This window comes from Heloderma suspectum, chromosome 3 (genome assembly GCF_057233095.1).
Source record: "Heloderma suspectum isolate Gila_16-S chromosome 3, 16-S_ref, whole genome shotgun sequence".
In the NCBI taxonomy this organism is placed as follows: Eukaryota; Metazoa; Chordata; class Lepidosauria; order Squamata; family Helodermatidae; genus Heloderma; species Heloderma suspectum.
In genome coordinates this window covers 1,551,159-1,564,261 of record NC_139460.1, presented here as the reverse complement: position 1 = coordinate 1,564,261, position 13,103 = coordinate 1,551,159, and the positions used below count along the sequence as shown (strand labels likewise).

The 13,103-nt window shown below is 50.5% G+C and overlaps 1 protein-coding gene across 1 annotated transcript; it reads left to right on the top strand.

The window, feature by feature from the left end:
• Positions 1-10,841: 10,841 nt before the first annotated feature.
• LOC146349186 (olfactory receptor 51G2-like) lies at positions 10,842-11,609 on the top strand. Its single transcript, XM_084842159.1, has one exon. It carries the CDS (start codon positions 10,903-10,905, stop codon positions 11,554-11,556), a length of 654 nt encoding a protein of 217 aa, XP_084698285.1. The 5' UTR covers positions 10,842-10,902; the 3' UTR covers positions 11,557-11,609.
• Positions 11,610-13,103: the final 1,494 nt, after the last annotated feature.

Genomic DNA, 13,103 nt, shown 5'->3' with positions numbered 1-13,103 from the left:
AGGAGTGATCACGTCTCCCTCTTCCTCTGGCGTTGGTCCCCAGGCGCTTCTGCCGCCACCGTCGTGAGGAGAAGGCAGTATAAAACAACCGCCTGTGGCCACTTCTCCGCGGCCCCTCGGCTCAGCGCGAAGGGGACGCGCCCCGAAGCAGGATCCGAGTCACGGCACCAAATTGTTAGATAAAAAGTCCTTGCTTTCGGTTTAGAAGAAAAGAATGCCAGGCAGGCAGCAGTGAATCCAACACTATTTTATTGAACGTTTTGCAAAACGGGTGCAGAGCAGTCTGGACCCCGAGACACGTGTGCAAAAGCCCTTTATATCATATCGCTTCTATTGTTCTTACCAGTAACCAATGAAACAGTTAGTACATCGGCTCACTAAGTCAATATCCAGTAAACAGTCACTATCAGCTTACCAAGCCGTTAGTCATGAGCGCGTCAGTATGATTCCCTTTTTGCACCGCCTATATTTTCCCGCCACTCGGGCTCTTACGTAACTTGAGATGCCAATGGTTATGGAGTCTCCTTTTTTCTAACACTATCACGGGGCGTTTTTTTTTTTTTTTAACTTTTTATTTTGCGGCCGGGCGAGGCGCCTCTTCCCTGGCCTGAATTTCGGCTGGGCGAGGCGGGAAGCCTCCCCCCCGGCCTGAATTTCGGCCGGGCAAGGCGGGAAGCCTCCCCCCCCGGCCTGAACTTCGCGGGGAGAGCAGCGAAGCGCCTCCCCCCCACCGCGAAAAGCTGCGAGACCAGGTAAGTGACTTTCGTGCACCCCTACTTCCCCATAGGATTCAGTTTAAAGCCCTCCTGATGAAGTTCTTCATGCTGTGGCCAAACACATTCTTCCCATCCTTTGTAAGGTGCAACCCGTCCCTAGCCAACAGCCCATCTTCCAGGAAGTATACCCCTTGGTCCCAGAATCCAAATCTCTCTCGTCGGCACCACCTTCGTAGCCAGTCATTCACCTGGAGTATTTTCCTTTCCCTTTCTATCCCTCTTCTAACTACTGGAAGGATGGATGAGAAAACTATCTGGGCCCCAAAGTTCTGGAGTTTCCTTCCCAAAGCTTCAAAGTCTGACGTGATCTCTTCGTAGCTCCGCTTGGCGGTATCATTTGTTCCCACATGGATGAGAAGAAAGGGATACCTGTCAGTGGGCTTTATGAGTGCAGGCAACCTTTCAGTCATGTCTCTAATCCGTCCTCCCGGGAGACAACATACCTGGCGAGTCCACGGGTCTTCGCAACATACTTGGGTCTCGATCCCATGCAGCGAGGGGTCTCCCACTACTACCACTCTTCTCTTCTTCTTCTTGTAGGCCTGGGTCTCATCGCCTCTGCTTGACTGACCTTCAGCCTCTTGCTCACTCTCATGCAGGTTCCCCTGTGAATCTTCCTCTGCAGGCTGTCCTCCAGTCTCATCCACAAGTACCTGGAATCGGTTCCACAGCTCCACTGCTTCCACGGGCACAGAGTGGCGTCTAGTTCTTCTTCTCCTAACTGTCACCCTTTTCCAAAGAGTATCCTCTACTCCATTTTTCTTCACCTCAGCATTTCCCACTGCATCTTGCTGTTGCTCTTCAAGCTTCTGGTCTTCCCTCTGCTGCTGTAGTCCCCCCATTCTGTCCAAGACCGCTTCGTGTTCTCTTATTCCCCGGAGGGTCAACAGTCGCCGCTCCAGTCCACTTACTTTTTCCTCCAGCAGCGTGATCAACTTGCACTTATTGCAGCTGCAGGCCATGCTGTTCTCAGGCAAGAAAACAAACATTGCACACACCTTGCAGGTCACCACCACTGGAGAGTCCTGTCCTTCCATTGCCTCTTTTCCCTTTTTGTGTCTAGCTTTGTGATTGTTCTAGACTAGCCTGTGCCTGCTCCTCTACTCAGTAGAGGTTAAAAGCAGAGTCCCACTGGTGTGGAAGTGTGTGTTACAAGACAAATAAATGGAAAAAAGTTAGTTAAAAAATAAAATTAAAAAAGAAATGTTAGGGGCCTCCCCCTTGACCTCACCTGCCAAACTCCCCTGGCCATCTCCTGTTTGCTCCCCCTGTTTGCTCACTCTGGTCGCTGTCTCTCTGGGAGCTTGCTTGCTTCTGTAGTCCCTGGACCAACTGGAGCAGCTTGCTCTGCTCTGCTCAGCTGGGAGGCGCGAAACAAGTAGGGTTGGAAGGGGCAAATAAGACCGTCGAGTCCAACCCCTTGCTCAATGCAGGAATCTAAGTTAAAGCATCCCTGACAGATGGCTGTCCAGCCTCATCTTGAATGCCTCCACTGTGGGACAGCCCACTACCTCCCGAGGGAATTGGTTCCATTGTCGTATTGCTCTGACAGTCAGGAAGTTTTTCCTGATGTTCAGCTGGAATCTGGCTTCCTGAAACTTGAGCCCATTATTCCTAGTCCTGCATTCTGGGATGATCGAGAAGAGATCCTGGCCTTCCTCTCTGGGACAACCTTTCAAGGACTTGAACAGCGCTATCCTATCTTCCCTCAGTCTTCTCTTCTCAAGACGAAACATGCCCAGTTCTTTCAGTCTCTCGGCATAGGGCTTTGTTTCCAGTTTCCAGATCATCTTTGTTGCCCTCCTCTGAACCCTCTCCAGTTTGTCTGCATCCTTCTTAAAGTGTGGGGCCCAGAACTGGACACAGGACTCCAGATGAGGCCTAACCAGTGCTGAGTAGAGGGGAACTACTACTTCCCGGGATTTGGAAGCGATGCTTCTATGAATGCAGCCCAAAAGAGCATTGGCCTTTTTTGCAGCCACATCACATTGTTGGCTCATATTCAGCTTGTGATCGACAACAATTCCAAGATCCTTCTCGCTTGTAGTGTGGTTGATCTCCCATCTTGTAACTGTGTGTTTGGTTTCTTTTTCCTAGGTGCAGAACTTGGCATTTCTCCCTATTAAATGTCATTCTGTTGTTTTCTGCCCAGCGCTCCAGTCTATCGAGATCACTTTGAATTTTGTTTCTGTCTTCCAAAGTATTAGCTATCCTGCCCAATTTTGTGTCATCTGCAAATTGGATCAGCATTCCCTGCACCTCCTCCTCCAACTCATTAATACAAATGTTGAAGAGCACTGGGCCCAGGACTGAGCCTTGTGGTACCCCACTCGTTACCTCTCCCCAGTTTGAGAAGGTTCCATTGATAAGCACTCTTTGAGTCCAATTCTGTAGCCAACTGAGAATCCACCTGAGAGTTCCTTCATCTAGCCCACTTTGTGCTAGTTTGCTCATCAGGATATCATGGGGCACTTTGTTGAAAGCTTTGCTGAAGTCAAGGTATATGATGTCTACGGCATTCCCACGGTCCACAAGGGAGGTTACTTGATCCAGAAATGAGATCACATTCGTCTGGCTGGATTTGTTCTTGACAAATCCATGTTGGCTTCGAGTAATCACGGCATTGTTTTCAATGTGTTTACAGACTGAGTGCTTTATAATCTGCTCCAGAATTTTCCCAGGGATTGATGTCAGACTGACTGGTCTGTAGTTCCCAGGTTCCTCCTTTTTACCCTTTTTGAAGATAGGGACAACATTCGCCCTCCTCCAGTCATCTGGCACTTCCCCCGTCCTCCATGATTTCTCAAAAAAAATAGACAGCGGTTCTGAGAGTTCTTCTGCCAGTTCCTTTATGACTCTAGGATGCAGCTCATCTGGCTCTGGAGATTTGAACTCATTCAAAGTCATTAGGTGTTCCTTGACCATATGCCTGTCGATCTCAAGCTGCAATCCTGCCCCTTCAGCCTGTACTTCGCCTTTGCCAGGGGGGTCATAGACCCTCTTTGGGGAGAAGACTGAGCCAAAGTAGGAATTGAGCACCTCTGCCTTTTCTTTGTCCTCTGTTATCATTTTGCCATCCTTATTTAATAGCAGAACCACCATTTCTTTCCTCTGCCTTTTACTATGCACGTAGCTGAAGAAAGCCTTTTTGTTGTTTTTAGCATCCCTTGCTAACCTCAGCTCCTTCTCAGCTTTAGCCTTCCTGACGCCATCCCTGCAATTCTGTGCTACCTGCCTGGACTCTTCCTTCGTTGCTTGGCCTTTTTTCCACTTCCTATATGTGTCCTTTTTGTTTTCAGGTCATCCCTAAGCTTTTTGTGAAGCCACATTGGCTTCTTCTGTTGTCTTCCACCTTTTCTTCTTGTTGGAATTGTTTGTAATTCTGCCTTGAGAATTTCCTTTTTTAAAAACTCCCTTGAGAGCTTTTAATTGACAGAAACATGTCAATAAAGTTTTACAATGATATTTTATTTGGAGGAAAGTAATATATTTCCTTCACGTGTGGGGCTTATTAAAGCATTTTCAGGCACTTGAGAATTTCTTCTCCCTGTTATTTGTTATTGCTCTAGCCCATCAGCTCCAGCCTATGGTTAGGGATGATGGGAGGTGTAGTCCAAAACCGCTGGAGGGGACCAGGTTGTGCGGAAGGCTGACCTAGAGTATGTGGGTTCCTAGGCTCCAGGAGACTGTTTGAACTGGGATCCAAGGAGGCCTTGATGGAGTTGTACAGCCATGAGGTCTCCCTTTTCGGCATCTTTTGCCCACAGATCTGGGGAACTGCCTGACTGAGCTGAACAAGTCGGTGTTGCGCCTTCACTCTGAGATGAAGCACCTGCGCCACACCGTGGCTGCCAATGGCACAGCGGCCAACCCTCTGGATGGCGCCAGCGTGCTGCGCAAGTACATCATGAAGGTGCGCAACAGTTTCCAGAGCTACGATCACGATTCTGGCAGCTCTGGCCAGGGGTCCCCCGTGGAGGTTGTCGTGCACCAGAATGGGGTCATTATTCCGGAGGAGGACGGAATTCCGTTGCCTCAGGAACACTCCAAGGGTGAGCTGGAGGCTGAGGAGACGCCACCCCAGGCTGACACAGAGCTGGTGAAGGAGGAGAAGCCAGAGGAAGAGCCAGAGTCCTGACTGGCCTTTTCTTGAAAGAGGAACGACGCATCCCATTCTCTCAGCTGAGATCCGTTGTAGAGTTCAGGGTGGCATTTCCTTAGCAGCATAGGCCTAAAGTCATGCTAATAGTGCCTGCCCGTTTCTGACACACATGCGCGCGCGCGCGCGCGCGCACACACACACACTGTGATTGGGGAAGGCCAGGGCTACAGAACCTCTTTCAGTTTGAGGGCCGAATCTCTCAGGGGCCGCAGTCCAGTGGTGGGCCGGGCCAAAGGCAAAAGGGGGGGGGGCCAAAACAAAACCAAAACCAGCATAGGTTAGCTTCCAACTCTTACTTTCGGTAACTAAGTCTTAGAGGCATTTCAGCATTTTAGAATGGGGGAAAAACTGCACAAACCTTGGGGAAAGGGGCGTGGCCTTCTGGGAAGCATCATGCCAGGGTTCCTCCCCACACCTCTTGTTTGCTAAGGGCAGCTGCAAATCCTTTTACAAGAATTGCTTCGAGGCATCACTGAGGCCTCAACTTTCCCAAGAAGTCATCAAGGGAAGCTACCGCCCCCCCCCCCCATTAATGAAAAAATGGACTACAGGAACTGGAATTCTGTACTGTGGACATCTTGCCTCCTTAAATAATTTTAATAATCAAGTAAATGGATGTTATCATTAATTAAATGTGATAAATATTTTATTGCTAATATGCAGTGTTGTGGCTTGGTGTTTAACTGAATGCACTGAAAATGATGGGGGATGCTACAAGGCACAGAAATTGCATACAGGGTTAAAGAGCTGAAAGGGTGGCATGGGGGGGCTCATTTCTCCAGGTGTGAAAAGAGCATGTGATCTTTAGAGGGGCACATGAATAGGGGCAAAAATGTTTGTGCTTCCTTTAAAGTAGCAACGCCTGCAAGTTCCCATCGGTGTGGGCATGAGGCCCCCCTGCCCCCCTGCCCAATTAGCAGCCCCTGGAGATGAAAAGACATGGCAAGCCTAATAGTGGGTGTTTCCAGATGGGGGGTCCGAGCACTACTAATTAGTGCAGCTATTGTACAGCTATTCAAACTTTTTCTCCTTAACGGATTTTCTGCAGTAAGAGAAAAGCTGAAAGAAGTGGTGGGATAACGCTGGAGGTTATCTGGGTATCTTGCATTAACGGAAAATCCTGCAGCCCTACAGGCACATGTTGCTTCCGTTTATGTGGTGCAATTTATGTCGTTCTGTTTATGTGGTTCCTTTAGATGACAAACGTGATGTGGAATTGAAAACACAGTTTTCAAGGCAGTTACTTTGGTAGTGAGACAGCCATTCCCAGCCTTTGTGGAGACCACATTCAACAAATTTGCCGCTGTATTCAGTGAGTTCAGTCCATGGCTTTGCTCTGGATTCTCCCTTTGAAGCTCTTGTTTGGAGCCCGGCAGCTTCGAGGTCTGAGAGTTTCTGAGAGTTACTCTGGTGCAGCTTTGCCCAACCTGACGCGCTCCAGAGGGCTTGGCCCACGACTGCCATCAGCTGCAGCCAGGACGGCCAGTGGCTAGGGCTGATGGAAGTAGGAAGCCGCTGGCTGGGCACGCCTGCCCTGGTGTCATATCTGGTGACAGTCCATCCCACCCTCATAATTGGCTCTCCCTTTTGCCTCTCGGCCTACAGCTCTTGTGGAATTAGCGGAATGGTTACTCCAGACCTTTCTCTAAGTGCTGTAGGCCCCAGCAAGAACCTGCTTCCTATGATCAAGAGGGATCCCTGGCTGTATTATACCCCCCCACACACACACACACACACACTCACAGTTTGAAACACAATCTGTTGACAGCCAGTGTTCTTGAAGGGCTCTTGTGCGGAGCTGCTGGCTATAAATAGCTCATGAGTGAGCAGGCTGGGGGTTTCCAGCAGGCATTACAAAAAGCAGGACCTCCTGCTCTTCATCTGTCATGTCAACAACGGCGTCCCACAGCTGAGAAACGCCATTGGCATGGGAGGGTCAGCTGGAGAAAGTGAGCTGGACCAGGAAAGCACAAATCAGCCTGGCAATCTGGTTTCTAATGGCGAGAGAGAGCCAGGTAACAGTTACAGCTGCCTTAACGTTTTAGGAACACTTCTGAGTATCGAAATACTTGCTGCTGAAGAGCATCACTGCCGGCCCTGACCAAACTGAAACCGTGAGTTGGTGTGGATGAAAGATAACGTCACAGCGTTCCGGAGAGTAGTTTCATGGCACAGCTTGTTAATGATTTTGTTGTGTACTATCCTTCTATATGTGTGTTAGTGATATAAAAAAATTCTATCAATAGAATTTTTCTATTTCTTTTTTCTTTACAAAAGACAGTGCGATAGCATTGCTAGTCCTAAGGTAGTTTGGACCTCATGTGGAAAAGTTCACATACGCTCGCACACACACGTGCACAAGGCTAGCTTCCAGTCTCAGGGGGAGCAGACCAGAGAGTCTCTGCAGCTCTTCCCCGTTAGTGACTGGAAGACCAGAGCCAATGCTGCTCATGCTGGCAGCAGGGCAACCCCATTAACGCCTCTCTGACTCATCTATCTATCTATCTATCTATCTATCTAAATAGTGGTAAAAATACATTGCAATATCTCAACAGTCAAGACTAACAAAATTCATGTTTAGTCTCATAACTGAGTTTTGGGGGAGAGCAAACTTTGTTTTCTGCTTTTGTTTTGTTGGTGCTGATCAGCAGCTTAACTTGAGCTGAAGCCCATTAGATCTGTAAGACCTGCACCATCTGTCTTCAGTGATACGATCCCACGATGAAACAAATGGGCTAGAAATAAACAAAGTTTTGTTTTGTTTTGAAAGGAGTGGGAAATGAAGACGAGGCCTCCTTTCCAAGTGGTCCTGCTGCTGTATCTGATGGGGATATTCCTAGGAGACCTTCAGGTATGAGCAGGATGCAAACAGGGAGAGGTAGTGACAACCTTTGATTAAGGGCAGCTGGTGGCTCCAATTTCAGTGGGGCAATGATTCCATTCTGGGTTTTAGTAAGAACCAGCCAGAAGTTTAAAGGAGCTATCCAAAGTGCTGGACTCATTTTGGAGATAGGGTTCAGCATGTTGGAAAGCTCCTTTGGACTGCTGGCTGCTTCTAAGTAAAACCCAAAATGGAATCGCCACACCACCCACCCCCATCCCACCAAAATTGGAGCCACCAGCCTCCCCTGCCTTTGAGCCTGGCATTTGGATCACTCCAGCAGGTTTCCTTATCCTCTAACATGGTTGAAGGGGCATAAAAAACAACCATCCCTGCTTGGATCAGACCAAAGGTCCATCTAGTCCAGCATTCTGCTTCGTATGACGGCCAACCAGGTGCCCCAATGGGAAGCCCACAAGCAGAACTGGAAGGCAAGGTCCAGCTCCATGTTGCTGCGCCCCAAGAAGCTGGATTCAGTGACATGTTGCCTCCGTACGTGAACATAAGAACATAAGAAGAGCCCCGCTGGAGCAGACCAAGGGCCCAGCATTCTGTTCACACAGCTGTGCCAACCAGCTGCCCATAGGAAGCCCACAAGCAGGGCAGGAGCGCAACAGCACCCTCCCACCCATGGTCCCCAGCCACTGGTGTACATAGGCTCCCTGCCTCTGGTACTGGAGGTAGCACAGAGCTGTCAGGACTAGTAGCCATTAACAGCCTTTTCCTCCAGGAATTTGTCCAACCCCTTTTAAAGCCATCCAAACTGGTGGCCATCACTACTTCCTGTGGTAGCGAATTCCATAGTTTAACTATGCACTGTGTGAAGAAGTCCTGCCTTTCATCAGTGCTGAATCTCCCACCACTCAGCTTCATGGGATGACCCCAGCTTCTAGTATTTTGAGAGAGGGAGAACAATGTCTCCCTAGTCACATTCTCCATACCTTGCATAATTTTGTACACCTCTATCATGTCTCCCCCTTCATGGATCACTGCCTTGTTGTGGCGAAGGGCGCTATTATTATTCTCTTCTTCTTCTTGTAGGCCTGGGTTTCATCGCCCCTGCTTGACTGACCTTCAGCCTCTTGCTCACTCTCATGCAGGTTCCCCTGTGATTCTTCCTCTGCAGACTGTCCTCCAGTCTCATCCACAAGTACCTGGAATCGGTTCCACAGCTCCACCGCTTCCACTGGTGCAGAGTGGCGTCTAGTTCTTCTTCTCCTAACTGTCACCCTTTTCCAAGGAGTATCTTCTATTCCATTTTTCTTCACCTCAGCATTTCCCACTGCCTCATCTTGCTGTTGCTCTTCAAGCTTCTGGTCTGCCCTTTGCTGCTGTAGTTCCCCCATTCTGTCCAAGAACTCTTCGTGTTCTCTTATTCCCCGGAGGGTCGACAGTCGCCGCTCCAGTCCACTTACTTTTTCCTCCCGCAGCGTGATCAACTTGCACTTGTTGCAGGTGTAGGCCATGTTGTTCTCAGGCAAGAAAACAAACATGGCACACACCTTGCAGGTCACCACCACCGGAGAGTCTTGTCCTTCCATTGCCTCTTTTCCCTTTTTGTGTCTGGCTTTGTGATTGTTCTAGACTAGCCTGTGCCTGCTCCTTTACTCAGTAGAGGTTAAAAGCAGAGTCCCACTGGTGTGGAAGTGTGTGTTACAAGACAAATAAATGGGAAAAAGTTAGTTAAAATAAAAAATAAAAATAATTTAAAAAATGTTAGGGGCCTCCCCCTTGACCTCCCCTGGCCAACTCCTGTTTGCTCCCCGTCCGCTCGCTCTGTCCGCTCGCTCTCTGGGAGCTTGCCTGCTTCTGTAGTCCCTGGACCAACTGGAGCAGCTTGTTCTGCTCTGCTCAGCTGGGAGGCGGGAAACAGACTGAAGCTTCCCGCCCAGTCAGCTGCTGGGAGTACTCAGGCCACACCCCTCCAATTCAGTTGGAGCTCTCAGAAGCACCTGGTGAGCTCACAGCCAATCAGAAGGATAAAGGGCAGCGCCCTGGGCTTTCTGCAACCTTTTAGCCTCTGTCTCCTTTGTCTCTTCAACCACTGCAACTCCCCTGGCCAACTCCTGTTTGCTCCCCCTGTTCGCTCGCTCTGTTCGCTCGCTCTCTGGGAGCTTGCCTGCTTCTGTAGTCCCTGGACCAGCTGGAGCAGCTTGCTCTGCTCTGCTCTGCTCAGCTGGGAGGCAGGAAACAGACTCTTCGTTTTTTTAATGTTGAGTTTCAAAGCAGCTTTTGCACTCTCCTCTTTCACCCTCAACAAGAGGCTCTTGAGATCCTCTTCGCTTTCTGCCATTAGGGTGGTATCGTCTGCATATCGGAGGTTGTTGATAATTCTCAACAAGAGAATTGGAGAGTGCAAAAGCTGGTTTGAAACTCAACATTAAAAAAACTAAGATCGTGGCATCTGGCCCTATCACTTCCTGGCATATAGAAGGGGAAGAAATGGAAGCAGTGACAGATTTTACTTTCTTGGGCTCCAAGATCACCGCAGACGGTGACTGTAGCCATGAAAGTAAAAGACGCTTGCTCCTTGGGAGGAAAGCTATGGCAAACCTAGACAGCATAGTAAGAAGCAGAGACATCACCTTGCCGACAAAGGTCCGTCTAATCAAAGCTATGGTTTTCCCAGTAGTAATGTATGGCTGTGAGAGCTGGACTATAAGGAAGGCTGAGCGCCGAAGAATTGATGCTTTCGAACTGTGGTGCTAGAGAAGACTCTTACGAGTCCCCTGGACTGCAAGGAGGTCAAATCAGTCCATCCTAAAGGAAATCAACCCTGAGTGCTCTTTGGAAGGACAGATAATGAAGCTGAAGCTCCAATATTTTGGCCACCTAATGCGAAGAGAAAACTCCCTGGAAAAGACCCTGATGCTGGGAAAGACTGAAGGCAAAAGGAGAAGGGGACGACAGAGGATGAGATGGCTAGATAGCATCACGGATGCAATGAATATGAACTTGAGCACGCTCCGGGAGAGAGCGCAGGACAGGAAGGCCTGGCGTGCTATGGTCCATGGGGTCACGAAGAGTCGGACACGACTGAACGACTGAACAACAACAGACAAGCCAGGGAATCTTCAGATCTGATGCTGGGCTCTCCCCAGAGTGGATTCTGGAGGAGGCATTTGCCAGCCCTCTTCTGCGCTCCACAGGGGAAGGGGAGGGCGCTAGCTGTGGCTCATCATGGCCCTGGCCAACCTCAGCAGCACAACATTTGCCCTGGGCAGCTTCCCTGGGCCGGGAGCGGCCCACAGCTGGATTGCCTCCCCATCTTCTCTGCCCACCTGGCCGCCATGCTGGGCAACTGCACCGTCCTTTACGTCATACGGACAGAGCTGCGGCTGCACCAGCCCATGTACTACTTCCTGGCCATGCTGGTGACCACCGACCTGGGCCTCTGCCTCGCCACGGGGCCCACCGTGCTGGGAGTCCTTTGGTTCCAGATGAGCAAGATCAGCAAACGTGCATGCATCACTCAGCTCTTCTTCATCCACGCCTTCTCCTTCCTGGAGTCGGCCGTGCTCTTCGCCATGGCGATGGACCGCTTCCTGGCCATCTGCTCCCCTCTCAGGTACACGGCGCTGCTGACCACCTCCGGAGTGGCCAGGATTGGCCTGGGCCTCCTGCTCAGGAGCACCGTCCTCTTGCTTCCCCCTGTGCCTTTCCTCTTGAAGCTGCCCTTCTGTCCAGTGGCAACCCTTTCCCACTCCTACTGTCTGCATCATAGAATCATAGAATAGTAGGGTTGGTGTCCCTTCCTCTGCATTTCTCAATCAGAGAGAGAAGAGGGTAAAATGCCCCCCTGCAACGAAGGGAGACACATCTGACCCCCTACCCCACCAAGCTCAGAAGCAACACCCTCTTTCAATGGGGCTTACTCGAGGGTTGCAGGTGATCTTATGTCTACTCAAAGTTAAGTCCCACTGAGTTCAATGCTGCTTACTCCCAAGTGAGTGCCCAAGATTGGGGCCTTGAGAAAACAGTACAGCAGAAGTTAAGCTACAGGGAGAAGGAGGGGGGGAATGGGAGCGCATGTAAAGGCACTCAGCCGTGATCCTGCATTTAAAAGGGAAGCAGAAAGCCCCCCTTTAAATGCAGGATGTTAGGCTGGTGTAGAGGTGCCCCCAGAGAGAAGGCGCAACATGGGGCAGTGGTGGGAGCATATTCATTTGGACAGACATGCAGTTCTCAACACCCGCCCCCCACAGTTCTCAGTGAGCCTGCAGATCGCTGCCTGAGCTCCCCCGTCCCCCGTCCCCCTCCTTCCGCCCCAGCCTCGGGAGCAAAACTGCCCTCCAGGAGGCGATCGGCATTTCCAAACAGAGCTCGGCAGCCGAGCGCGAGGGGCCGCCCCTCCCTGTGGCTCCTCCGCAGGCAGTGCACGAGGGGCACGAGGCACCCTTTCCTGCTCGGATATGCAACTTTCTGGGGGAGGGGGAGGAACCCCAAAGAGTGACAACCCCAGCAAGCCCCAGCGCTCAGCGCCCGCCCGGGGGCAGCAGCAAGACATCCCCAAGGGCAAAGAGAAGGGCGGGAGGGGCTGGAACAGGGCTGTCCAGGGCGGCCAGGCTGGCCGAAAGAGCACATGCACCCGCATCCCCTGCCGGGGTCGTGAGATCCTGGGGGAAGCCCTGCTCTCCCCTTGCGACCATGAGAGGCCCATGTATGAATGTATTTCATTTCTGTACCACCCGATAGCCGAAGCTCTCTGGGCGGTTCACAGAAATTAAAACCAACAAGCACACAGTAAAACAATATAAAATATAAAACATTAAAACCACAATATAACAATACAACCAGAATAAAACCAGCGTAAAGCCTAGCAGCAATGTGGAGATTTAAAATACAGATTTAAAACAGCAAAGCTAAAAGTCTAGAAAGCTAAAATTCTAAAATGCTTGTGAAAATAAAAAGGTCTTCACCTGGCGCCGGAAGGAATACAATGTAGGCTCCAGGTGAACCTCACTAGGGAGCTCATTCCACAGCCGGGGGGCCACAGCAGAAAATGCCCTGCTCCTAGTAGACACCCGCCTCACTTCCTTTGGCAGGGGCTCACGGAGGAGGGCCGCTGAGGAAGATCTGAAGGTCCGGGCAGGCACATATGGGAGGAGGCGATCCTTCGGGTAACCAGCCCCCAAGCCGTTCAGGACTTTAAATGTTAACACCAGCACTTTGAATCGGGCCCGGAAATGGACTGGCAGCCAGTGCAGCTGGAAAAGTACTGGCGTAATATGAGCTCGCAGGCCAGTCTCTGTTAACAATCTTGCTGCCCTGTTTTGGACCAGCT